Source organism: Vanellus vanellus, assembly GCF_965231255.1.
Source record: "Vanellus vanellus genome assembly, chromosome: 5".
NCBI classification, from domain to species: Eukaryota; Metazoa; Chordata; class Aves; order Charadriiformes; family Charadriidae; genus Vanellus; species Vanellus vanellus.
In genome coordinates this window covers 3,144,300-3,168,787 of record NC_138910.1, presented here as the reverse complement: position 1 = coordinate 3,168,787, position 24,488 = coordinate 3,144,300, and the positions used below count along the sequence as shown (strand labels likewise).

At 40.2% G+C, this 24,488-nt stretch overlaps 1 protein-coding gene across 2 annotated transcripts in view; it reads left to right on the top strand.

The window, feature by feature from the left end:
* MBD5 (methyl-CpG binding domain protein 5) overlaps nt 1-24,277 on the top strand; it is a 93,249-nt gene extending 68,972 nt beyond the window's left edge. Inside the window, exons 10-15 of one of the 2 annotated variants that reach the window (XM_082484627.1) lie at nt 3,691-4,719; nt 6,400-6,611; nt 8,308-9,516; nt 15,022-15,095; nt 21,265-21,340; nt 23,632-24,277. In XM_082484627.1, the coding sequence (XP_082340753.1) occupies nt 3,691-4,719; nt 6,400-6,611; nt 8,308-9,516; nt 15,022-15,095; nt 21,265-21,340; nt 23,632-23,703 (2,672 nt within the window). In that variant the 3' untranslated portion in view covers nt 23,704-24,277. Of the gene's footprint in view, nt 1-3,690; nt 4,720-6,399; nt 6,612-8,307; nt 9,517-14,982; nt 15,096-21,264; nt 21,341-23,631 lie in introns of both variants that reach the window. The other variant, XM_082484626.1, reaches the window with a different exon arrangement.
* The last annotated feature ends 211 nt before the right edge of the window (nt 24,278-24,488 follow it).

Sequence of the window (24,488 nt, the reverse complement as noted above, 5' to 3'; positions counted from 1 at the left end):
ATTAGCTGCTACCCAGTTCAGGACTTTCTCACACCACTTCCTCCGGTGTGTTTCTGGGAGGCAGCTTTAGCGGAAGCCGGGGGAGGATATTTGCCTGGTGTTTCTTTTCCCGCTGAAGTCTGGTTGCCTCTTCAACTCCCCGATTTCTCAAGTCTGCATTGAAATAAGGACACGTTTTTTCCTACTCAGAATCCATCAAGATTTTTTTCCCCCCTGTAACAATTAATTAATTGCCTAAGTAAGCTGGAGAAAGGGCAAATGTTGAATGCGCTCCAGACCGCTCAGCTTAGATCTCCAGGAGTTGGTTTGATGGGGGATAGAAGTCAGAGCAGTGTTTGACAAAAACTTAGCAACAGTTTTACGGGTTTGAGGTGTACTTCACACCAGGTACTCTTCTCTGTGGTCATTTACCTGACTGGAATGGAAAATAGGACCATAAATAAATGAGAAACAGAGATTAGGTCCACTTGAAAAAAAAAAAAAAATTAGATTTTATATTTATGAGAGCTCTGTATATAGAGTAGTTGCCTCATGTCTGAATTAAAAATCTATCTATGTGCTGCTTAACACATTGAATGGGATTTCTACTGGCGAGGGAAGCCTTTCTTAGCCACCCAGGAAAAAGCTTGTGTATCTGCCTTTCACCTATTGCCGGAGTAAAGAGTTTCCCAAAAAAATATTGCCTGAAATGAACTCATGCCTTAGAAAATCCAGTATATCAGACTGATCCTGCAGGTCAGGCTGGGCTGATGGTAGCCTGCTTTTATCTACAGGACAGTAGGATTTTGCGGGGAAGGTCGTTTACAAGTGGTAGGAATAGCCATCTGAAGGTGTTCGGGTATTACCTGGTCCATCTTAAACTAGATTAAAGCTAGAGAGACTAACGGGAAGTGCGTCTCAAAGTGCAGTGACAGAGTTTTGCTTCAGCGAGCAATTTTTCAGCCAATGCTATTTAAGAGGCCCTATGTATTTTTAAGTACGGTCGGCATCCGTCTTGTGTCAGTTGAGTGGTACAGCCGACCCTTCTGTTGAAACCATGTAGGAATGACTTTGTAATGGTATTTCTTAAATCTGCAGTTGGGTCTTTGGGGCTTTGCTTAATATTTAAATCCATGGAGTGACGGTTCTGGATATTGATCTAAACAAAACAAAAACCAAAAAAAAATTGAAAATTTCCTTTTTTGTGAGCAGACAGGTACCTGATAGTTAATAATGCGTATCACTGTGGGCGATACGTAACATACTGACCCGTTATAAGCCTGGTGCGAGAGTCTGAAACTGTTACAAGTGGGTGTGTGTGCTTTTCTCAGGTGAAACAAAAAGAATTTGTTCTTAGCCACAAAGATTGTAAATACTTTTCTATTACTTTCTTAAAATTCAGTTTGAAATATTTCCGAGATTAGTAAAAAAAGGAAGATGTGCAGTTATATTTTAGTTTAGGTTCTCTGGGATTTGTGTGATTGAACTTGAGTAGCCACAGTTTACGGTTGTGTGTTAAAAATAAATAGTGAACATACACATTGAATTTAATTTTATGTTACGCCACTGGTTTGTGTGAACTATGTTTTCCTATTGGCTTATTTACAACAATAGCAAAATACTAAAAGAAAAAAAAAGTATAAACACATGAAAAATCTTTTGAACATACCATCACAGTAGGTCGTGTACACCTTGATGTGTAAACATGTGCTTAAGAGAATCTCTCTTTTTCCTGTTATGTTCCATTTTGGAGGCATTGCCGGAGGTGGCTTCTCTCCAGAATTCGGTAGCCAGTAGCAGGACAAGTACATTGGCAGAAAACGAACTTACTTGCCGTAGCCGTGGGTTTCATTCATCTCTACCGATAGGGTTGCTGTTATTAGCTTCATCTTAGTTTTGAGTAATTTCTGAGCAACTTGTCTGATTAGCAGCTCTTCGCTGACTTTTATCGGGAAGGTGTCCCTAATTTGTCAGTCTGTATTTCTGAGCTAGAGAGCCGGGGAGGGTGTGGGTGCCAGTTTCCCGGGTACGTGTGAGGCATTTGCCAGGCCGGGGGGGGGGGGGGGGGGGGGTCGTCAAAATGCAGAGCGTTTGCTATTCCCGCCGAATCTGAAACGTTAAACGCAAAACCGTAAGCGGAAATCCGATGGGACGTGTATTTTCAGTGCATGGGGGTTTGTTCCTCAAGTGCGTATCTGTTTTTTTGTTCCAAACTGCCGCCTAGAGAAATGCACTTGTCGTGAAACTGCTTTTATTGCTTTGTTAACGTATTTCTCATCACAGCAGAGTAGGATATCCTCTGCTTTATGATTACAATTTGTTCTTACTTTATCTTTTCTTAATTTATTATTTCATTTCTGTCCTGAAGTGTGATAACGGTACCTGGGAGAGAGGGTGTGATCTTTCTTCTCATGAATTCAATGCAGCGCCTCGCGGACTGTGTTAATTTTGTACCTTTTTGAGTTGTCATAATGTTACAGTACTTGAAAAATGGTATTTTAAGTTACAAATGATGTAAAGATTTGATCCTCTTCTTACCAGTTAACAGCATAGTTGCGCTTCCTTTTTTTAGTGTTTGTTTAGAAGAATGGTAATTGATACTTTCTGATAATCGATACATTCTGATCTCTATCATATCTATATTTGCAGGGCAGTTGAGAATGGAAAATGATGATATTGCATCAAAGCCATAGTTATATACACTTATAATTATACGGTTGTATATACATGCAAAATATATCATTTTAATACATATTTTTAATGTTTGTTTTTCAGTGAATAAAGTAGAAAGGTGTAGTTCAAGACAATTTCACTTGCTTTACTTCCCCTAGTCCCATCTCATATGTTTTTTGCATATGACCACTGCCAATTCAAGACTCTGTCTCACATGAAAGACAACGAATAATTTATTTTGTACTTCACCTATGGTAAAGGGCTATAAAGATAGCCAAATAAACTTTATTATTCTCTCACTTTTTCCATGTAACTCCCTCACAGTAAATCCACCGAGTTGGTCGTTCTTTTCGTGCCAAGGGATGGATATGACTAGGCCACCCCAATTTACATTTTTTTTTTATAAATTGTTGGGGGGGTTTTGTCTGCTAATCTACCTTGATCATAGTGTATTTTGCTCATTAGATTTTGTCAGAGGCATCATCATGACATGTAATCACCATCATTGTATTTTTTTCTTCAGAAGTGCAAAATAATGCTTTAAATAATAATTGTCCCAAACCCCATTAATGGAATAGAGATGGAAATGGAAGAGCATAAGGTTCACATCTACATTTACATCATGTGCTCACACTCTTTCACCCAACGTCATTCATATCTCCCAGTGATCCTTCTTGTAGTAGTTAATTTCATAGTGGTCCATATTAAGTTATGGGGTTGCTTTTAGATTTATGCTAATGAAAATATGTAATGAATGAAATCCTCTTATGTTCCCACTCAAAGAAATTAAAGGGAAATAGACGTGTATGGTTAAATAATTTCTGATGAGCTATGGCACAGCACGTAGTGTCCAAAGTAGGTGTTGGCAGATTCATTCATGTTTTAAAAGTACCCAAGCCTGGATGCTTAAAACATTTTCTTTTCTCTTCATGGGTATCAAACGTTACTGTTTTGGATTAACCTGGTTACTTTATCACTTGGATGACTGTCTCCCAACAGGCAGTATTCTACTAATAGTTTTGTTCTTTTGCACTGCAGGGGGTTCAGGACCATCATCGTCAATAGCCATAGCTGGCACCAGCCAACCTGCCATCACAAAGACAACATCTGTGCTTCAAGACGGTGTTATAGTCACTACTGCAGCTGGAAACCCGCTTCAGAGCCAGCTGCCCATCGGGAGCGATTTCCCTTTTGCTGGCCACGAACACTCGCTTCATTTTCCGCAGAACAGCTCTTCAAACAACAATCTTCCACATTCTTTGAATCAAAACCTCCTCAGTTCTCTACCTATCTCTTTGCCAGTGAATCAGCAACATCTCCTAAACCAGAATCTATTAAATATACTACAGCCTTCAGCAGGAGAAGGCAAGTCTGAGGTCAACCTCAACCCTTTAGGTTTTCTCAACCCGAATGTAAATGCTGCTTTAGCTTTTCTCTCCAGTGACGTGGATGGGCAGGTATTGCAACCTGTTCATTTTCAGCTTCTAGCGACCCTCCTTCAGAACCAAGCCCAAGCAGCTGCCATGCTTCCCCTACCATCTTTCAATCTGACCATCTCAGATTTGTTGCAACAGCAAAATAACCCTTTACCCTCAGTAACCCAGATGACAGCCCCACCTGACCATTTGCCGAGCAATCAGTCAGAAAGCAACAGGGTGGAGACCCTTTTAACCAACCCCCTGGGCAACCCCATACCGAGCTTTTCAGGCACTGACACTACTTCTAACCCCCTGCTCCTCCCAGCTGTCTCTGGGGCCTCAGCATTAATGGCCTTGAATCCCCAGCTGGTGGGAGGTGTCCTGAACTCCGCATCGGGCAACACCGCTAATCATCCAGAGGTTTCCATAGCCACCTCCTCCCAAGCAACCACTACCACAACCACTACATCATCAGCAGTGGCAGCACTGTCTGTCTCAACCCTGGGTGGTGGGACAGCAGTGGTGTCAATGGCAGAAACATTGCTGAACATATCTAATAATGCTGGGAGTACATCTGGTCCAGCTAAACTCAACAATAACTCTGTGGTGCCACAGCTACTTAACCCTCTACTGGGGACGGGTCTGCTTGGTAAGTTCAATTTCTTCACAGATATAAAAGGAAAAAAAAAAAAAAAAAAAAAAGGAAGAGGGTTGGGGAGGGGGAATTTTGGATTCTAGTTTCTATTTTTAAAGACTCCACTTTATCATACTTTTTTTTTTTTTTGTAAGGCTTTTCTATGTTACAGCTTGTTTATTGAGAAAAACATAACTGTCGTTGTAAAAAATTTAAAGTACGTTCTGATTTAACTAAGTAACATTTAATACTGGTTTTGGAAATTATTTTATATTCCATTCTTAATTCTGATGCCACCTAGACCTACTATATACACCTTAAAATTCTGTAAGCAATTGGACTTGTTTAATTTTTCAAGTAGTAAAAGCACAGGTGCATCTCTGGAATGCGGTGGTTCATTTCAAGTGCATGTGGCATCACAGGGTTAGTGCGAGTAGCTGTGCGGTAGATGAAAAATGGCCAAGTGCGTTTTTCCAAATGAATCAAAAGTGCCAAAACCGTGAGCACACTCCCCGTAAAGTAATCCATAAAGCACTCGGAGTAGGTCCTTGCACAAGTTCAGAGAGGAAGGGTGCCCTTCGAGCCTTTATTGTCTATTTATATTTATATTTTTCGCATTTCTCTCTTATTTTTTTTACTTTAGCTTGTAGTTTAGAAACCCAGGGTATCTCACTTGACAAACACCAACGTCCCAAAACAAGTGATTAAAAAGCCCTTAAATACAAGGTTTTTTTTCTCCTGGGTCTTTTGATGGTTTTTACCAAGAATACGTAATACAGTTAGTACCTCCTCTGCTTTTTTGATCTATGTAATCTAATAAATAGACTGATAGGAGGAATTAAATAGTGGCAAAGAGCTGATAAGTATTTTAAGGTACTACCTCATACTTACCTACTAAATGGCTATCGTGAACTCTACGTTTTCCATGTATATTACAACTAACCAATGATTCTGCAAATGGCAATTTTAAGAAAAACATGAGCTTTTAATTAAAAAAAAAAAAAAACAGGAAAATGATACATTTTTAAGCTTTATTATTTCATAAAGTCCGGTTCAATGGAGTATTTATTTTACTAGAACTATAATTTTCATGTAAAGTGAGAATTTTGTGTAATACAAAAAGTTAATGCAGTTGTTTCTCTAGAATGTATATTTTTAAAAAAATGGTTTAGAGCACCGGCTGACACGTCTGTGAGCTAAAAAGCCTTTGCTCCTTTGCAGTTAGCTCACGTTATTTTTGTCATAGTTAATGAAAAACTAGTTTTGTTGGGTTTTTAAAATTATTTTCTTTTTTTCTCTCTCTCTCCCCCCTCCTCCTCCCCCCTCACCACCCCAGTACTGTTTGAAGCAGTCACTCTTTGGAAACTAAGAGTAAGATTTCAAGACACCGAATGTCATAGAAGCTCACTCTGCCATACTTGGCTGTGTACCGTTCCACGGGCAGAGACAGTCATGTCAGAAACCTTTAGAGAGAGTCCAGATAGATGTGACATGCAAGAGAAGCAATACTGAAGAAATAAAGGAATAAAGAGTAGGAGACACATGCCTTGAGGACCATTCCATAGAAGATTGAAGGGGAAAAGTGTTGTTTTACAGAGGCGTTTGTTTAGCAGTCAGTTAAAATTTGAGTCAAGGAAATTCCTCCTGACTGTTGAAAACTATACTGACTGATGTTTCCCTGTGTTTGAATTACAGGTGACATGTCATCTATAAACACTACTTTGAATAACCATCAGCTGAGTCATCTCCAGTCGCTATTAAACAACAATCAGATGTTTCCGTCAAATCAGCAGCAGCAGCACCTTCTCCAGGGGTATCAGAGCATGCAGGGCTTTCAGGGCCAGCCCCCGATTCCTGGCCCACCTAACAACCCAAACCCCATGGCATGTCTGTTCCAGAATTTCCAGGTAGAGAGCAAAATGAAATCCGTATTCAAACAAATGTGCAGATCTCAGTAGGTCAAGTTATATCCTCCAGAGTTTGATTTTTTTGCTGAGCGATTGAGACGATGTGGTCCATACAATTGCTTGCCTCTTCCACTAGTTTGGGGATTTTGCAAATCAGGAACATTTGTTACTGAAATGTTATACCTTCTTCCTTAGAAATTGGGTATAGTTGCTTTGGAAAGAGTTATGCTGCATGTATTGAAAAAATATGCTATGTATGTTCTGACAATTGCTATACCTTTTTAGCAAAACTATTTTCCATTCCGCAGAAATAATCGGTAAATTCCCATTTAGACCTCTCTAACAATTCAGTGGTGAGAAATAAATATTGATACCACTTTACAGTAATTAGAAACTTGCTAAAAGATTATAGGTGACCGTGTGTGCCGGTCCTTTTATATTCCCGCTGAAACTGAATGGGAGAGCTCGCTGCGGTGTGGATTGTATGGACTGAAGAAAGCGGGCGTTAGAATGAATATACAATGACAAACTGTGCAAAAATGATACCTCCCTGTTACCCACCTAAAGAGACAGTTCTTCATAATGCGAGTTGAACTATCAAACCAATATACTGCAGGAAGCATAGCAATGAAAATAGGTAGTAAAACCAGGGTTAAAATACTTATATGTTATTATTCAGTATTACGTGGTTGCTGCAGAATTCAAGAGAGGAAGACAGAAGCATGCAGATAGTGCCAGAAAGTGCTTTTACCCTTTAAGAAGGAAAAAGAAGATGTGTCATTTTTCTCAGTGTAGATGTTTCACTGCTATTGCAAAAATCACAGTCCTCTACCCGCCTATTACCTCTCTTTGTTTTCCTATGAATTTTGGTAGCTTTATCTCAGTGGTTTTTGCTTCCGATTCTCAGTTATATAAATAGTAATGGTAAGTATTTAAAGGAGATTTTTGGAAATATTTTACCTGCAGTTTGTACGGGTTTTTTTGTATGGCACTATTACTGACATTGTCTTCACTGCCTCCGTATGTGACAAGAAATATAAAAAGCACAGTTACTTTAATCTGAAGGTTACAGTTTACTGTGGCAGTGCCTGACATTACAGCCGCGTCGCGAAGGGATGCGGTCATGGTTTACAAGGGACTGAAGTGAAAAGAGATCCCATGAGAGAAGCACATAACTGAAAGGGGAAAAATAGAAATGTTAGCCAATTCCAAAAAGAAAGTGATGGCCTACGTTCCAGAACTTGAATGAGGAGCGTACAAGGAGCCCAGAAGAACAGTTGGTAGGGAGGAGAGAAGCAAAATTAGGGTCTGGGAAGGAACGAAAGAGAATAGTTGAGAGCAGAAATCCTGACCTTGGTGGAGATTTTTAGGACTTAAGAGAAAAAAAGGAGGGTGCTGTACTTCAATCGGAAGAGGAAATCCCTGAAAAGACTCGGAAAGTGATGATAATGTAATCTCAGCAGAGCCAGTGGGTTTGTTTTCCTCTAAATTAGGCTGGTTTTTGCTTTCTGTCTGGCATGTTCAGCATTAAACGTCATAACTGATGTATAACCAAAACAAAATTATGTACTGTAACAAATAGTCACCCTGGCCGCCATCCTGGGTTTTTTTATTAAGGTGAAGCAAAGTTTGTCTATTGAAAATAGACTTTGGGCAGAATAGCAATTTCCATTTTTTTTCCTCTGCTTTTTTCCAGGTGAGAATGCAGGAAGATGCTGCTGTCCTAAACAAAAGAATGATCACTCAAATGGGAATGGCACCAGTTCCTGAGAGCTCCAACACTATGCTTCCTCCTTTCCAAGAAACATCTTGTGATTTGCAGCAAAGAACTGAACCATCTCTTGGACAACAGGCAAAGGATAACCTCAATATCGCTGCTCAGGGTGATACATCGGTGGACGCTATCTACAAAGCAGTTGTAGATGCTGCAAGCAAAGGAATGCAAGTGGTCATCACCACTGCCGTTACCAGTACAACACAAATGAGTCCCATTCCAGCTTTGAGTGCCATGAGTGCCTTCACAGCCTCAATTGGTGACCCATTAAATCTCTCTAGTGCTGTCAGTGCAGTAATCCATGGAAGAAACGTTGCCGTTTCTGATCATGAAGGTAGGATAAGGAACACTAGAGGAACACGAATACTGAAGAATTCAGAGCACGGTAAAATTTCAAGTGAAGGGGATGGGTATGAATATTACAAATCAACAAGTTGTAACACACCCAAAAAACAGTGGGAAGGGGAGCAAAGTCCTGTCGGTGAGATAAATAGATGGAAATGTGATGAGTTTCTAGACCACTCTACCCATATCCATAGTAGTCCTTGTCACGAAAGGCCCAATAACATCTCCGCACTGCCGTTATTACAAGGCGAGCAGCATCAGATACTGTTATCACAGCGAAACTGTCAAAGTGATAAAATGTTGGAGGAGAATTTCAGGTATAACAATTACAAAAGAACTATGATGAGTTTTAAGGAAAGACTGGAGAACACTGTGGAACGCTGTGCACACATAAACGGAAATAGGCCTCAGCAGAACAGAGGATTTGGGGAGTTGCTGAACACTTCTAAACAAGACCTGATTCTGGAAGAGCAATCTCCAAGTTCCTCAAATAGCTTGGAAAGTTCGTTAGTTAAAGACTATATCCATTACAATGGAGATTTTAATGCCAAAAGCATTAATGGGTGTGTGCCTAGCCCTTCAGATGCTAAAAGCATCAGTAGTGAAGATGACCTAAGGAACCCGGACTCCCCTTCTTCCAATGAGCTGATACATTACAGGCCGAGGACGTTTAATGTTGGCGACTTGGTCTGGGGCCAAATCAAAGGACTGACTTCATGGCCTGGGAAACTAGTAAGAGAAGAAGAAGTTCACAATTCATGTCAACAAAACGCTGAGGAGGGGAAGGTATATTTATATATATATGCACATATCTATCTATCTATATGCACATGTACCTGTGCCCATACAACCGTTTAACAAAACTATCTCGGTCCAGTCTTTATTTTATGCTTTGTCTCTTAGTTTAGCAGTAGAAATTGCTTTTTTTCATAACTGTAGCTTGCAGAACTGAGTTTTTCCCATAGTTACCTAATGAGAAACTTCTACCAATGCCGTTAAACAGATTATATTTTGGCCTGATCGTGCTTTACTGGCTAATTTGTGCACAAAAGACTTGCTACACAAAAAATGTTGTTAACAAAAAATTGTTTAACTTACATTCTGTATTTAGTTGAACTTCTGGCTGTGTCCAAAGAAATTGATACGGAAATATCTAAGTGTCGAAAACTGCAAAAAGGAATACTGATCTAATCAGATTGAGGAGTCTGTAATAAGTAAAAGCTTGGTGATTGACACATACGCTCTTTAAGAGGAAATGCATGCGCATTTTCACCTTGAAAGGAAGTTTTGGCCATCTTTTAATAGTAAGGAAAGCATTCCAATTTGCTCTTTCATACCGAAATCTTTTTGTTGTTGTTGTTGACAAATCATATGCTTGTTGGGGAATATACAGAAAATACAGTTATCAAGGAGTTATTGGTTATTTTATTACGATAAATATCTCAAATTCTGGTCTCCACTACTCGGATAATATTATATTTTTGTCATTCTTATAAAACACTTGACATCTTCTATATATATAAATACGTTTAAGTGCCATTTTATAAAATGCAAATTTTAAAATTATGTAAGCAGAAAGGAAAGATGTAATGAAATAACGTTTTACCTCTGGCTCAAAGAAATGAAACCATTTTAAAAATATGTCTTTTTCCCCATAAATCTGCCTAGTACTTTGCATGACAACAGTCATAAGAACATAAGAATGGTGATAGTGGGTCGGACCGAAGTATTCCTTTCCCCCAAATTTGGCCAACAGCTGATACCCAGAGGAAGAGAGAGTACAAGAACATGTTGAGGAGTGCTTCTTCACCTGCAGCCTCTGACTCCCACCAGTCATAGCTCGGGGGCTTCTTCAGCTGCAACTGGTGTCTCTGGTGTAACCACTGCTGGTCTTACTGCAGGTCACGATCGTCGAGTCATCTGAGGTTGACGTGCAAATGTAATTTCCCCCAACAGTCCAACAGGTCTCTGATGAATTGCTGCTGTAAATAACTGGGGTCATGTTTGGCCACCGTGGTTTCAACCCTAGTTCAAGGGAACTTTAGTCTCTCTTTGCAGGTGGCTTCTCTGTTGATCCCCTTAGCCACAGAGGTTTGGAAGAGCTCCCGTCCGAGTACGCTGAACAAAAGTTCTTACTTTGTGGGGAAATCAACATGCTTTAGTACCAATAGCTGAATGCTTAAGAGCTCGTTCCTTATAAAGGTTAGATCCCCAAGTTACAAGTCAGTTTATAAAGTACAGGCAAACGAGACAGATGACAAATTATAAAAGATTAAACAAAACTGGAAAAATTCGGAGGTGTACAGTAGCACTGTCCCATATGAATTACAAATACGGTAGTTACACTGCACATATGTTCCAAGTACGTGTTTATGTATTAACTTCACAAAATTGTGTGTCCATATCTATATGACTGCTTTGATCTGTATGAAGAGCTTATATTTTATAACGTTTGTAAAGAGGTGAATTCTTTTTTTCATTTGCATTCCTTAGCAATTTTATAAGTTTGCTCCCCAATTCATGGCTACCAGCATGTACAGTGGCGGTTGTGCAAACCCGCCTTCTTTCACTTTGTGTCTCTTATGTGCATTGTGTAAGCATTGTTAATGTCATACTCGGTGGCACAGATTTTATCGGCTACTGAAGCGCCCAACAGCGGGGAAGCAAACTGGGGAAATGCATACATTGCTGCTCACGCAGTGCTGCCGAGGTACCTGTGGAGGCAGCAAGAGAGACTGCTTCAGGTTCATCAGCAATTCCCACATAATGGATCACCTCTCACATCACAAGGCCTTTAATTTAATAATAATAATAATTTTAATTTTTTTTTTTTTTTTTTTAAGAAAAGTATGTCTGATTTTTCTCCTACAAGAAGTATAGGGTGACTGACCATTCCAAAGGTCAGGAGTTGAGGTTGAAAGGGGGGGATACAGTGGAAGAAGTGAAAATGTGCGTGTGCTGTATAGTGGTTCTGTTTCTACTTAAAAATAGCAGGAACTCCCATGCACAGTGGCAATCTGTACACATGTTCAAACACTCCTATAACATGTTGCACAGCTGCATTCTTCAGATGTTTGGGCAGCCTGGTCTGAAGGAAAAAAAAAAAAAAAAAATCAAAACCACCACCAAGCCAAAAGGAACAACCTTGAAAACCAAAAAGCAATAACCTTGACAATCAAATGGTCTTCAGAAATTCTGCGCTTCAAAAAATCCTGAAAGGTTACAATTCATGGCGGGAGTCACTAGCAGCAGTTCTGAAAATTGTATTTTCTGCAGAGCTTTCTTAAAACATATTTTAAAGTATTTGTATAAACAAATATTAACCTCCTGTATTGCAATATTAGTTTTGCTGTGCTGTTGGGATTTCATGGGACTTTGTATATGCTCTGTTCTTTATATCATACATAAGTTGATTTTTGTTTCCATTTAAAAGACTTTGGGTATTAAAAGTAATAATGCTTCTGTTTGAAGAGCAGCTAGAACGGTGTTTCCCTGGCAGGAGAAGGGAGGAATATTGCCCCTTTGTTTCCTAATGAACACGTGCTTTTTGGCTGTTGGAAAATTAAAGAGGAACCCAAGGGAAGGGCAGCAGTAGCAGCAGAAATGTCTAAAAAGGAAAAAAGCGAGCCTGAAGCTCCCTGCATCCTAAAACGGAGGATGCGTATTTCATTAAGTAATTAATTTGATTATTATCCAAATCAAATGACCTAAACGGGAGCAAGGCTTTGAGAGCAACAACGTGAAAGTCAAAGGGTTTGTGTGAGCAGTAGTTGCCTGGTGTTAGTGATTCTTACGGGGCGAGGATTGGTCTCAGTAGGACTTTCCAGCAGGTAAAGTAGGTTTTTTAAACTGAGCTTTTATAGTTCTACACGTAGCAATAGGTGTGGTTTATCAGTGTCCTGAAAGTCCCGTTTGTATGTATTATTTAGTGTTGTCGTGGCTGATTGTACATGAAGGCATATGATATTATTAATACAACTATATCTGTTATAGTTGCTTCCAACACCATGTTACGTTAGCAATTTGATGCTACTTCTTCAAAAAAAGTGCTGGCAGGTTTTTCACTCTTCTGCCATCACGAAATTCCAATGATGAAGATACTGATTTCTTTTTGTTACTGAAGTCCCTTGTGACCCAAGCGTGGTATTAGCTCTTGACCCAAACATGGCATTAGCTCTTCATAAACGTATTTCCCGTTGAACTTTCTTATATATCTGATGGCAGACATACCCAACCTTTTGCGGAGTTTGTTCCTTGTATACACGTACATATCGTGGCTATGAATAACGTACCATTTAGCGTTCACGACAACTCTGTCACGTAGTACAGCGCCCAAGGTAAAGGATCAAGGCGATTATGTTATCGCCCTTTAATTCTGTTCAGGTTGAAAAAATACAAGTTGTTTCTTCAGCTGTTTTTCAAACATTCTATAAAATGAAGGCTTGAGCTGTAGGGTATCGCAGACAGAGTAACATTGCCTCCGATAATACCATTTGAATGTAAGAGATGTAACGAATAAGCTTCTGAAGCCCGTTTGCTCATTCTGGGAGTGTTGTGTGCCTTTTCTTCTCGTGTTTATCCTTAGAAAAGCTCCGCGGGTTTTAAATAGGTAGTATTTCTTAGGTATGCATTTGTATTTTTCCAAAGTCTGATTAGGAGAGGAATTATTTGAAGTATTCACAGCCGTACATTAAAAGTAAGCACAGTTTTAAGGGGAAAGTGCTACAATCTATGGCATAATTGAATCTGTTTCATGAAAATAGACATCTTGACTCCCCGTGTGCGGATTTCACCAATAATGACTCTTGTGTTGTAAGTTCCTGAAACGACAGTATTCCCCAATTTCATTATCGGATGCGTAAGTTCAAGACATGTGACATTTGCTCTGAACATGTATTGTATTGGGCCTTATTTCTAGAGATTTTGACAACTTGCTCACTCATTAACTTCACATTGTCACGTCTAAAATTCAGTTTCATTGTGAATATAAATTATTTAGTGATTGAAAGGCTAGGTTTAGAGGGAATTTGCATTTAGATTTCTTTTTGGGATTGTATATAGGCATGCTTAATAAATTTGTATTTATAGAATTAATTTTCCTTGTGTCAGAAGACAAGCTGTACTTTTTAATGAAGCAGATGCTATATAAGGTTCTAGTTAAGTTATGCAAAGATTAAAAAAATAAGTCAAGCAAAATGTAGCAATACTGACAAAGAAAAAGGAATTTATCCTTTCGTTTTCTTTAAATTGATGTGTTGAAATACCTGCTTTTGTTTTTACAAGCAGAAATGACTGAGCCAAATCAAAATAATATGCAGAGTTAAGTGGACTAATGTTTTGAGAATGCAAATGATAAAATCATACAGACGCTATAATTACTTTTCTTTGATGTTGGTATTGTTTGTGCTAGTACTACCTGGTACCTCTGCAGTGGTGCCAGTGATTATATGCGCTGGTTTCTATACAGATTGCTTAAAAGCTTCTCATTCTGGTTGATTTCAAGAGAGCTTACATTTCCAGTTGAAATGCCAGCTCAGCGCCCCTGTGGAGCACGTGCTCAAATTCATTCCTGACTTGGCAGATCGCTTAAGTAAGAAAATTTATAAAGACTTTTCTCAGGACCGATAAATACCTGGCTAAAGCGAGCTCTAGTTAAGACGCAGATCCATAATGCGTAAATAAAGCTTGCCGCCCTGCCCGCCCCCCTCCTAACTTTAGCACGTACCGCGGCTCTTCTGAAACGGGAATGAATTTGGCCGTGCCACGAGCGGCATTGTTGAGCCTTAAACGTTTCGTCCAGAAATTTGAGGTGGTGCGAAAAGCTTTTGCGTTGATGGCATCTGTAAAAATGGTATCACGTGTACTGGGCAGCTTGGTACTTTAATGCCTTCCAGGTGGTCTCAAAGGTGTAAAATACATTTGTAAAATGTAAGTACAGAATGTGAGACTTTAGCAACAGTGTTCATATTAATAATATAGAGACAAACAAGGTTTTAAAAATATTATTTCCCTTCTTAGTTTCGTTTTCTTAACTGTCGTGGGTTTGTTTTTTGTATTTCTATTGGGAGTGGTGTGGACATCCAGAGCAATTATAATTATATATGTATATGTATATGTACGAGGGGGTGTATATATCCATCTATTAATTTATTCTTTGCTGGGAAAGTTACTGTCTTACGGATGCAGTGAAAATTAGGCTCCATAGTAATGCATGTCTAGCAGTAAAGTAAAAGCGGTGTTTAATAATTGCAGGTCTGGGTAATGTGGTTTGGTGTTCATACCTTCACTCAGGTGGAGCCAGAGAAGTTGAAGACACTAACAGAAGGTCTAGAAGCTTACAACCGAGCCAGAAAAAGGAACAGAAAGTAAGTAAATGCTCGTTTATTTGCTCGCGAAATGGAATAATTAAATCCTTTTCCTTCCCGAGATTCTCATTCGGGGGAGCTCGGGCAGATGGGCCAAACCGAAGAGTTAATTTTCTGAATTTCTTGTGTTGGTTATGATAATCATCCGAGATCTTTGATAGCTGCATTTTTATTGCATCTTCTGATATTTACAGTAGCCTTTGTAAAATGTCAGCCTACTTGTTTGAGCTTTCATGTGTAGGATTTCTAATTTACAGCAAAAAAAGTTATTACATCAAAACTATTCTGGCCAAATACGCTTTTTTAACAAGATCTGCCCTTCTTATCTCTCCCCTCTGCCTCTGGCAGCTGCTGCTGCAGGCGGAGCACAGCTTTATTCAGATAAATTCAGTTTATTTCCCGTCGCTGAGACGCGTTTCACAATTTGTGAAGCCTGGCTGTATTTAAGCAGACGAGGGGCTCAGTGCAGAGCTTTGTGTCAGACGTGGGTGAACTGTTTGGTTTTATCTTGCCTTTTAGCTTTTATTTACAAATATACAAGGATAGAAAGGCGGCGAAACAGTAAGTATTAGGGCATGAAGCATCAGCGTAGACAAAAAGAGGAAAATGGTTGACTTGAGCAGAAAAAAAATCTGGACAGCTGTAAAAGGATAGAAAAGTAGAAATTGTAGTATGACTGAATTTGTGCTAGGATGCTGTTGCTTATTTCCTGTTACAGTGAAAAAGTATTACTTTGAATCTGTGTGAGCATTTAAAATCAGCCGGCAATACTTGTCTTTAGCACAATAAACATAGGCTTAAGGGAATTAAATAATTATTTGTCTACAGCTCCTTTTAAGGTGTAAGCTTTTCTTCTATTTATATGTCACGCGGCGCTTAAGAGAAATATTTTTTTATGCCAATGAGACAATGTTGGCGGTTGTTTTTTCCAAGATCATCCTCAAAATATCTAACTGGAGTTTAAGGATGTGCGGTGAGAACGTAGAAGGGCTTTTGGCAACTCCCCAGTTATTTGCTCGTGTCCCTGAAGCGAAATACGTGACTCAGGGAAGGTGACACCAGGAGCAAATTTAAAGAGGTGTTAAAGTTGAAGTAAACAGTACAATTTAAGAAAAACTCTCATCTTCTAATTCGCATTTGTATATTTAGCAGACTGCAAGGATTGTCTGCTGTTCCACTGAATGCAATGGCCTTTTTTTTTTGTGGCATGTCTGGTTCTGCCCCATTGCTTGCCCATAAGGCAACACGAGGTATCGAATATCCCAGCCGCTCTGGGGCACCTGGTTGCCCCTTTTATAGGGTTGCTTTACAGCCCTGACAGGTTTTTCCTCCGCATTTCTACTTACTTCATATTTCGAATCTTTTGGTATTTCTTCGTGGACCCTTCCTTTTTTGCTTGTGTACTGGTTTCAATTTATTTGAAAAGTTACTAATCTCCTATGGTCTTCTCTCTGGTATGTGTCTCTGTAGTGTCTTGTTACGCACAGGTCAGATTTTTTAAAACATTTAGCGTTAAATATAATCGCTATATATAGAGCACTCCTGTTTGCTACCTGGGTAAGAACTCGGCACTTACGCGTGTCATGTACTGGCCTCAGGTCAAACGCTTCTATAGTAAAGAAGACAAGGGCAAAGAAACCCACGAGAAATTTATGTTGAGAGAGCGTGGACTAGCATCGCGTGGGTCCAGTGTGTTTAGCAGAGCATCTGGGTTAGCGTCCGGGTCCTCCAAATGACGTTCCGATACCTTAACCCCATAAACTATTCATTGCGTTCCTACAGCTCTTGCCTCAGCCCTAGTATATTGTCCAATTTTGGCAAGAAATGTTGCTGAGGGGACTACTGCAGTAGTCTCCTCCACTGCGTAGTCTTGACTCGGTCTCCAATAATATATATTTATGTGTTATATTAGATATAAAATTATTAAAACTAAATTAAAGATGAAAAATGTCCGCAAAGCTAAAAACTGTATTATAATAGGGATGTGATAGGATGCAATACAAGTTGCACCCTAAGTCCAGTATTTGTGAATTGTAAATCTTAATCTAACCTTAAGTATTAGGTTTTCAAACGGGAATGTTTTGTATTTGATTTCTTAGGTTTTTAAACAAGACACCGGGAAAAATGTCATTGTAGCACATTTGATCAGCGTAGCCGAATGCTTTAGCTGTACTGCACGGAGCTTTGTAACTGCAACTCACGGTATCATCTAAAGCATTTTGGGTAGTGCTTTACTCGAACATGGTAAAGTGTTTTGCTTGGGGGTGTCTTTGAGGCATGGTGTGACTCCTAAGCCATCGTTTTTGTTCTGGGCCTTGTAGGAAAATGCACTCTGGCACAAACCACTGAGCCACCCCAACCTTTCTCAGTTCCATCTCGTCTCAGCCTTTCTGTTCTTTTCCGAGCCATGGCTCTTCTTGCTTCCAGCAGGCCATGACGTAGCAGCTTCCTCACCTATCTGGTTGGAGTCTCTAGAAGATTGTCTGCTGGGGGCCCAGTCTTCCCTTATCAAAGCCTCATCTGAGCCAATCTTTGCTCTTCACAAGCTTCATAGTTATCTGTATTCCTCTGCCCACTAGCGTTCTCTTGTCCCACTGCATGCAAAGCATCTTCCAAGGATCCTCACCCAATACCAGCGTCTCCTCCTGTGGTTTCCTGTTCCTATGTGTGTTATTTCCCACACCACGCTTCTCTTTTGTCAGGAATGTGCCATTTACCATCCCTACTATTACCATCCCTACCATCCATACTAAGTTATTTCAAAATGAAGTTTGAACATGGCTTCTTAGCACTGAACGGTTAAGTTGCTGACATCCCTCCTATTGGACATGTGGCCACGTTCAAAGTTGAACAGAACTCCAGTAAGGGAAGACATAACTCATCTGGTGAGGCCGCACCTTGAGTACTGTGTTCAATTTTGGGTGCCACAGTATAAGAAGGACATTGAGGTGCTGGAGAGGGTCCAGAGAAGGGCAACAAAGCTGGTGAGGGGTCTTGAAAATAAGTCTTATGAGGAGAGGCTGAGGGACTTGGGGTTGTTTGGTCTGAAGAAAAGGAGGCTGAGGGGAGACCTTATCGCTCTCTACAACTACCTGAAAGGAGGGTGTAGTGAGGTGGATATTGGTCTCTTCTCCCAAGTAACAGGCAATAGGACAAGAGGAAATGGCATCAAGTTGTGCCAGGGGAGGTTTAGGTTAGACATTAGGAAAAACTTCTACACTGAAAGGGTTATCAAAGACTGGCACAGGCTGCCCAGGGAGGTGGTTGAATCGCCATCCTTGGAGCTATTTAAAAGCCATCTAGTTATGGTCCTCATGGACATGGTTTAGAAGTTGGCCCAGTAGAGTTAGATAACAGTTGGACTTGATGATCTTAAAGGTCTTTTCCAGCCATAACAATTCTGTGATTCTATGATTTCTTCCACCACCTTTCCAACTTCCGGCTCTAGTCACTCTCCATCCCGGCACAGTCTAAGTCTCTGTCTTCTCAAGGCGTGATACAGACGTACTGTTATCACTGCCCAGAGCAGCAATGCAAGTGAGGTCTGGAGTATGTCCACTATGGGAGGGAACTTCAACTCAACACATGCTCAGACTTCATTTTGACAGTGCAATTCAGTATAATTTCAATGTGCGCTGCAGGGGAGGAGGATTGAAAGAACACTTCTGACAAAAAGGTTACCCTCCTTTCCCAAGGGAAGGAATTTAAATCCTTCTTCAAAGCTGTTGATCGTGAGAGGTTTTCTAAGAGATGGTGTGCAGGAACAAACTGTTGCTGGAATCTTTTAAATGTAATTTGACAAAAGTTGTGATATTTACAGGTTGGTTTGTGTCACTGCAGACCTGATTCGTATGTTTATCTGATATCAAATTCTCACATTTTTAGCTGCAGTGTTTTGTCTGCAGATCATCATCTTCATAGTAAAATGAACATAACAACAGTGTCTTAAGACTGCAATTCAAATGACCATTTATATTTTAAATATTTTCAAATGGTTGTTTTCACTAATAGCAATAATTTCATAGATGCTGTAAAAAGGGTGGGTTGCTGGTAGAGCATAATGGTGATTAAACAACTTTACATCTCGTACAGGTAACTTGACACCTGTGATCTGCTTCTAAATGACATGCAGGTCAGCAACGTTGTCAGTTATTAAGAGACCTGCATTATAAATAGAGTCATATTATCTGTTTAGGAAGTTATGCTGCCACTAAACAGTATTTTGTTCGTCACTTGTAGTATCTAAGGGTGCCTTCGCTTGTCCGAGGTGCATAGCTTGAACTTGGTTTTGGGAGCAGTCTGGCTCAAGCAGTGCAGAGACAGACCCAGGTGGACGTGTCAGGCTTGGTATGAGACTATTTCAGTTTATCTTACTTCTCCAGTTGACTTAAACTACAACTGCATATAGAATGTTAAAGTTGCGCAAAACTCCTTTACCACCGTTTTAACTCGTTCATTCAAAGCCTTAGTTAAAGTCGTGCATCTTCGTAAGTGCTTGAAGTCCTCTTGTACTTCACCCTTGTGCAGTCAGGTCAGGAAGGCTTCTCGCTTTTGTCAGTTTTGGTGCAACTCCGGCCCTGCTAGAGCACAGATGACCAATGCAAAATGGTTCTAGGGAATATCTTATTTGAGTAACGAATAACAGACCCTCTGGCCTCCTGTCTTCTATCTCCCAGCTGAACTGACGGGTGTGAAAATCCTTTTGCTGAACTTGGGGGATGTGTAGAGCACCGCTGGGTGGACGGTGCGGCTGTGCTGCTTCCCTGTCAGGCTTTCGCCAGTGCTTTTAGTTGCTATAAATCTTAAAGTCCCAGGGAAGAATGTCCCAGCTGACACGATGATCTTTCTTTATTAAAAAGAAAGGGTTTTTTTTAGAAAGTGTCTCCTGTGAAGGACAGTCCTCGTGACCCGCCATCCTTGCCAGCTTGGGACGAGCTGTTCTCTTGCCCACCTCTGCCGTACTCTTCCCTCATGATGCAGACGGCTCTCTTCCTCCTCCCCTCCTTTCTGCGTCTCCAATAACAGGGATAGCAGGACCTCGGTACTTCCCGAGGATATTGTGATGGATGCTCAGAATAACGTCTCTCATCTCCAGGATAATCTCTCTCTCTCATCTCCTATTCAGCCACTTCTCTTCGTGTTCATTACTCTTCTAAATGTACCTGTTCAGTTCAAGTCATGAATGAACCAGCCTATCTAAATATACGTATATATGCCTGCTTTTAAGCACAGATCCTCAACAAGTGGTTGACAAACGATGGTAGCGTGTGCTCCAGCACCGTTTGCTAGCTTGAAACTCTGAGGTGTGAACACGGAGCCCCACAAGTATGACCTGTGGTGCATGCAGAGCATGGTGTTCCAGCGGGAAACTTCTTTAAAAAAAGGAAATAGACATAAATCAAAGATGCCCCTGCGAAATCAGATGTGTGTGGAGCTGCTCAATGACCTGCGGCAACGTTTGGTTTGGAAGAAAAAAGTCTTCTTACCTTTACCATAGCCCTCAGTGTGCTGTCATTTCGGGGTGAAACTAGCAACATTTTAGAGGACTGATACCACTTATTTTCCTCTGGCTATTTGAAGTTGGAAGGGATACTTAACTTTGAGCGGTGTGCTTTGGGTAAGAGGAAAACTTTGCGGCTCGCCCGCTGATTTTTTCAAGAAGATGGCAGCGTCTGTATTTTAGTCCTTCACAAAAGCATTGCCGAACCGTAACCACGTGGAGAAAGCAAAGGCAGCATGTGCCGCGGGGTGGGCGGCGGGCAGAGGCGGGCTGGCACTAGAGCTTTAGTAATTCTTGAAGCCTTCAAAAGAAAGTCCGGAGTAGGCTGGAGTTACTCCTCGGCTGCTCCTGGGCAACACCCATCAGACTCCGGCCCTTTGCTAATGATTTAAAAAAAAAAAAAAAAAATGCACAAAATGCTATTTTGCCTTTTATTCATGGATGTAATCCGTCTCGTGGCTGTTGTAACAAACCATACTCTAACACAAGCCTTTAGTTTGCATAATATTGTGTGTAGGTCTGGTCTTGCTAGTTGTGCTGTAACACCCTGGGAGGCTCTCAGCCAGTAGGATGTATCCAGTGAGTTAATGTGTTTATTAGTAATTTTTAAAAAGTTTTTTTCCTAAGAATTATCACTGATGGCATTATTCTTTTTTTTTTTCTTCCTAGAAGTGGAAAGCTGAATAACCATTTAGAAGCTGCTATACACGAGGCCATGACCGAACTAGACAAAATGTCTGGGAATGTAAGTTTCTTTTCACGTTAGCAATAACCTCCTTTTTCGGTGTTTCTGCCCGTGTGTCGATTGAAGGCTGGCAGCGTTGGTTTGGGTTGCTGTCTAACATAAATGTTGTTTCTATTTTCCTAACTAATGTGGCATTTTCACTATTTCTCCTGCTTTAAAAACCGTTTGCAAATGTCTGATCATTCTGAAAAATGGGGAAAGTTGTAGAAATTTGTTTGTGTTGCCAATTATATTATTTTTTTTTTTACAATGAGAGATCCCTGGACATGCTTTTACACATGCAGCCGGAGAATATTTGGGTCACTTCCAGGCCCGCTCGTGTTCCGTGGGTTTTCTCGGACTAGCGACACAAAATCAGGCTCATTGGTGTTTCAGTTTGAGTAGCAAGAGATTGAAACCGCATTTAAAAGCATCGTTCTTTTGAATGTAAAATTCTTTGAATAAAGTTTTCCTCATGTGAAATGAAAGATATTGTCATGAAAAGTAAGTTAAAAAAAAAGAGAGTATTCCTGATCTCAAATTTAACATAAACAATATATATAACATATACAATAATTACACTGTTAGGATATAAACCCAGGACCTTTCTAATAGAACATTCGGTTTATATAATAATGCGCTCATCTTCATATTTAAAACATGGCTGTAATGTCATTGACGCACTCTTAGAAATGCAAAGTTGTCACAGCAGATGTAACTTCCCATATCTTATCCTTGATAATTATTCAAATTATTAATTATAAAACGTCTTTTTCCCAATATTCGATGCTCAGCACTGAAGATGCTTGTACAAGTGCGTATTTAGTAGTAGTAAAACTTTAGGGGAGCATCTGGAGTACATAAAAGGAAATGTATACAGAACTGCAGGCGTAGAGCTGACTTCAGAACCACCAAGAAATATTAAATAAGTTATTCAGTAGCTTTTAATGGCTGCCGTAAGTAATAACAAAATCAAATCTTTTGTTTAAACTTCTGAATTTTACGAAATGAGACTGAGTTTTGATTTAAAACAACATATGTTTTCCTCTTGTCTTTGGGAGGAAAAGGAGAGCAGGGTCTGACTGGGGCTCTGCTACAAATAAATACGTGTCGGTTACGCCACCGCTGATACGCTTGAACCGGACCGGTCTGCAGAGGCCTTTTTTCCCTTTATAATTCCAGTAGTACTAAAAACTGTGTGCTCTATGTATTGTGACCGTGATATAAACTGGCTCAGGGGAGGCTGCTGTAACTGGATTTGCTGATGGGGTTGTTTGGCACTGCAGACAAGCTGATGGACCAGCCTGGTGTTATTACGAAGTCTTGATTTCTATTTTAATTATCTGGTCACAAAATTTGTGATCAGCGTTTATTTCTGTAAAGATTATGGTTCCTAGAAGCACTCAGAGGGAATCAATGGTTCTCTTTTTAGTGACTTGCATTTTTTTCAGCTACTGTTACTCAGACATCGGTTACACGTTAGATGAAAAGCATGTGCAAACAAGATAATTAGCTCAAAGCGTAATTGGTAAGAGCCAATAAACGCGTAGTAAATATCAGCCCTCTGAAGGAATTCAGGAGGGACCCAAGGAAATAATTCAGCACGTTGCTGAAGGATTTGCTACTGTGTCCTGGCTGCTGGTTGGAAGCCGCAAACGGCTTTTCCCGGAACAGCAGCTCGCTCCCACCGACAGATGGTGGTGGTATTCCGCGCTAGACACCGGCGCCTTCCGCCGCCTCTCCGCTTCCTTACCTTGTGCTTTTTCACTGAGCAGTCAGTGATGACAAACTGCTCCACGCCCAGATTAATCTAGCGTTTAACTCGATATTGAATATTTCCTTTTAATGATGAGATGAAGACTGCGTTTGCTAAACGTAGCCTGATCCTTAATAACGCTACCGCAGTTATACTGGATTTGACTTCTCTTATTTTTCCCTGTGAGCAATGTTCTCTCACCGCCTGCTTCCCGCTTTATTGCTCTTGTCGCCATGACGCGTAAAGGTTTGTCTCTGGGAATTTGACGCCCTCGCAGTTTTGGGTTCGGTTCCCGATTATGCGGTTTCACCATTACAGTAGCCGGTACCTTTCTCCGGGGTAGCAGAGGTTTGAGAGGTACCGACTGCGGCATCAAACTTGTTCTGCCCAGTGCCTGAAAGTTTTTGACATCCCTTTTAATTCGAGCTTCTGCGTAGACGTGGAATAATGAGAAGCGTTTCATAACAGCGCTTCAAGCAATCCTGTAACTCGTTTGTTGCTGGCTGGGTACTTTGACCGCTATTCTTTGCTAATTTCTAAATGTACTTATTTTTAGGTCCACCAAATCCCGCAGGGAGACAGACAAGTGAAGCCTCCAAAGCCCAAGAGGAGGAAGATCTCTAGATAACATTGAATGTCTTTGTTACTGGTCCAGTACTTATCAAACCGAACGGGCACATAAGTCTATGTGTAGGTATTGATATAGACATGGTTATATCAATATTTATATGAAGACAGATAGATACCATCACGGGGTGCTACGCGGATTAGTGGTACATTTTTTTTGACGATTAGGAGGGATAGCGGTTGCTGGATAAGCCAATCGGAAATCTTGAAAGGTTGCAGTAACAATGTCAGATGATTACTGAAATTTTTCTTTTCTATAATACTAAAATTGTGATTATAAGAAATAGTCCAAATGTTTCTGAGAAATTTTCATTGTGTATATAGCTAATACAGAATTTCATGGTGATATCTGAAATGTAAATATTGTACAATATTGTCATGTACAAGCGTACCTAATGCACACTTTATCTTTTATTGTACAAAAAATAGTGTACAAAATTCTTTGGTTTCTATTGAGTACACATACAAGAGACTACCAGTGTAAAGTGATAAATAAAAATACAGCCTAAATGCTTTTATATGATAATGTAAAAGATGCTGTTTTTGTATTTAACAGCAGAGAGAAGGCATGATTATGTAATACCTTAATTATGACATACACTTCACGCCACTGAGTGTTCGTTGATACTGTCTGTTTGGAATGAACCTTGCCTGGAAGTACTGTACTCCATTTCAGGTCTCTGTAGGAGAGTGCGACCTCGCAGATTCCCAACGGGATGTGGGATCACAGCGCTAATTAAGAATTCAAAGGCTGCAACTGTCGGTTGCGTTTTTATTTACTTAACT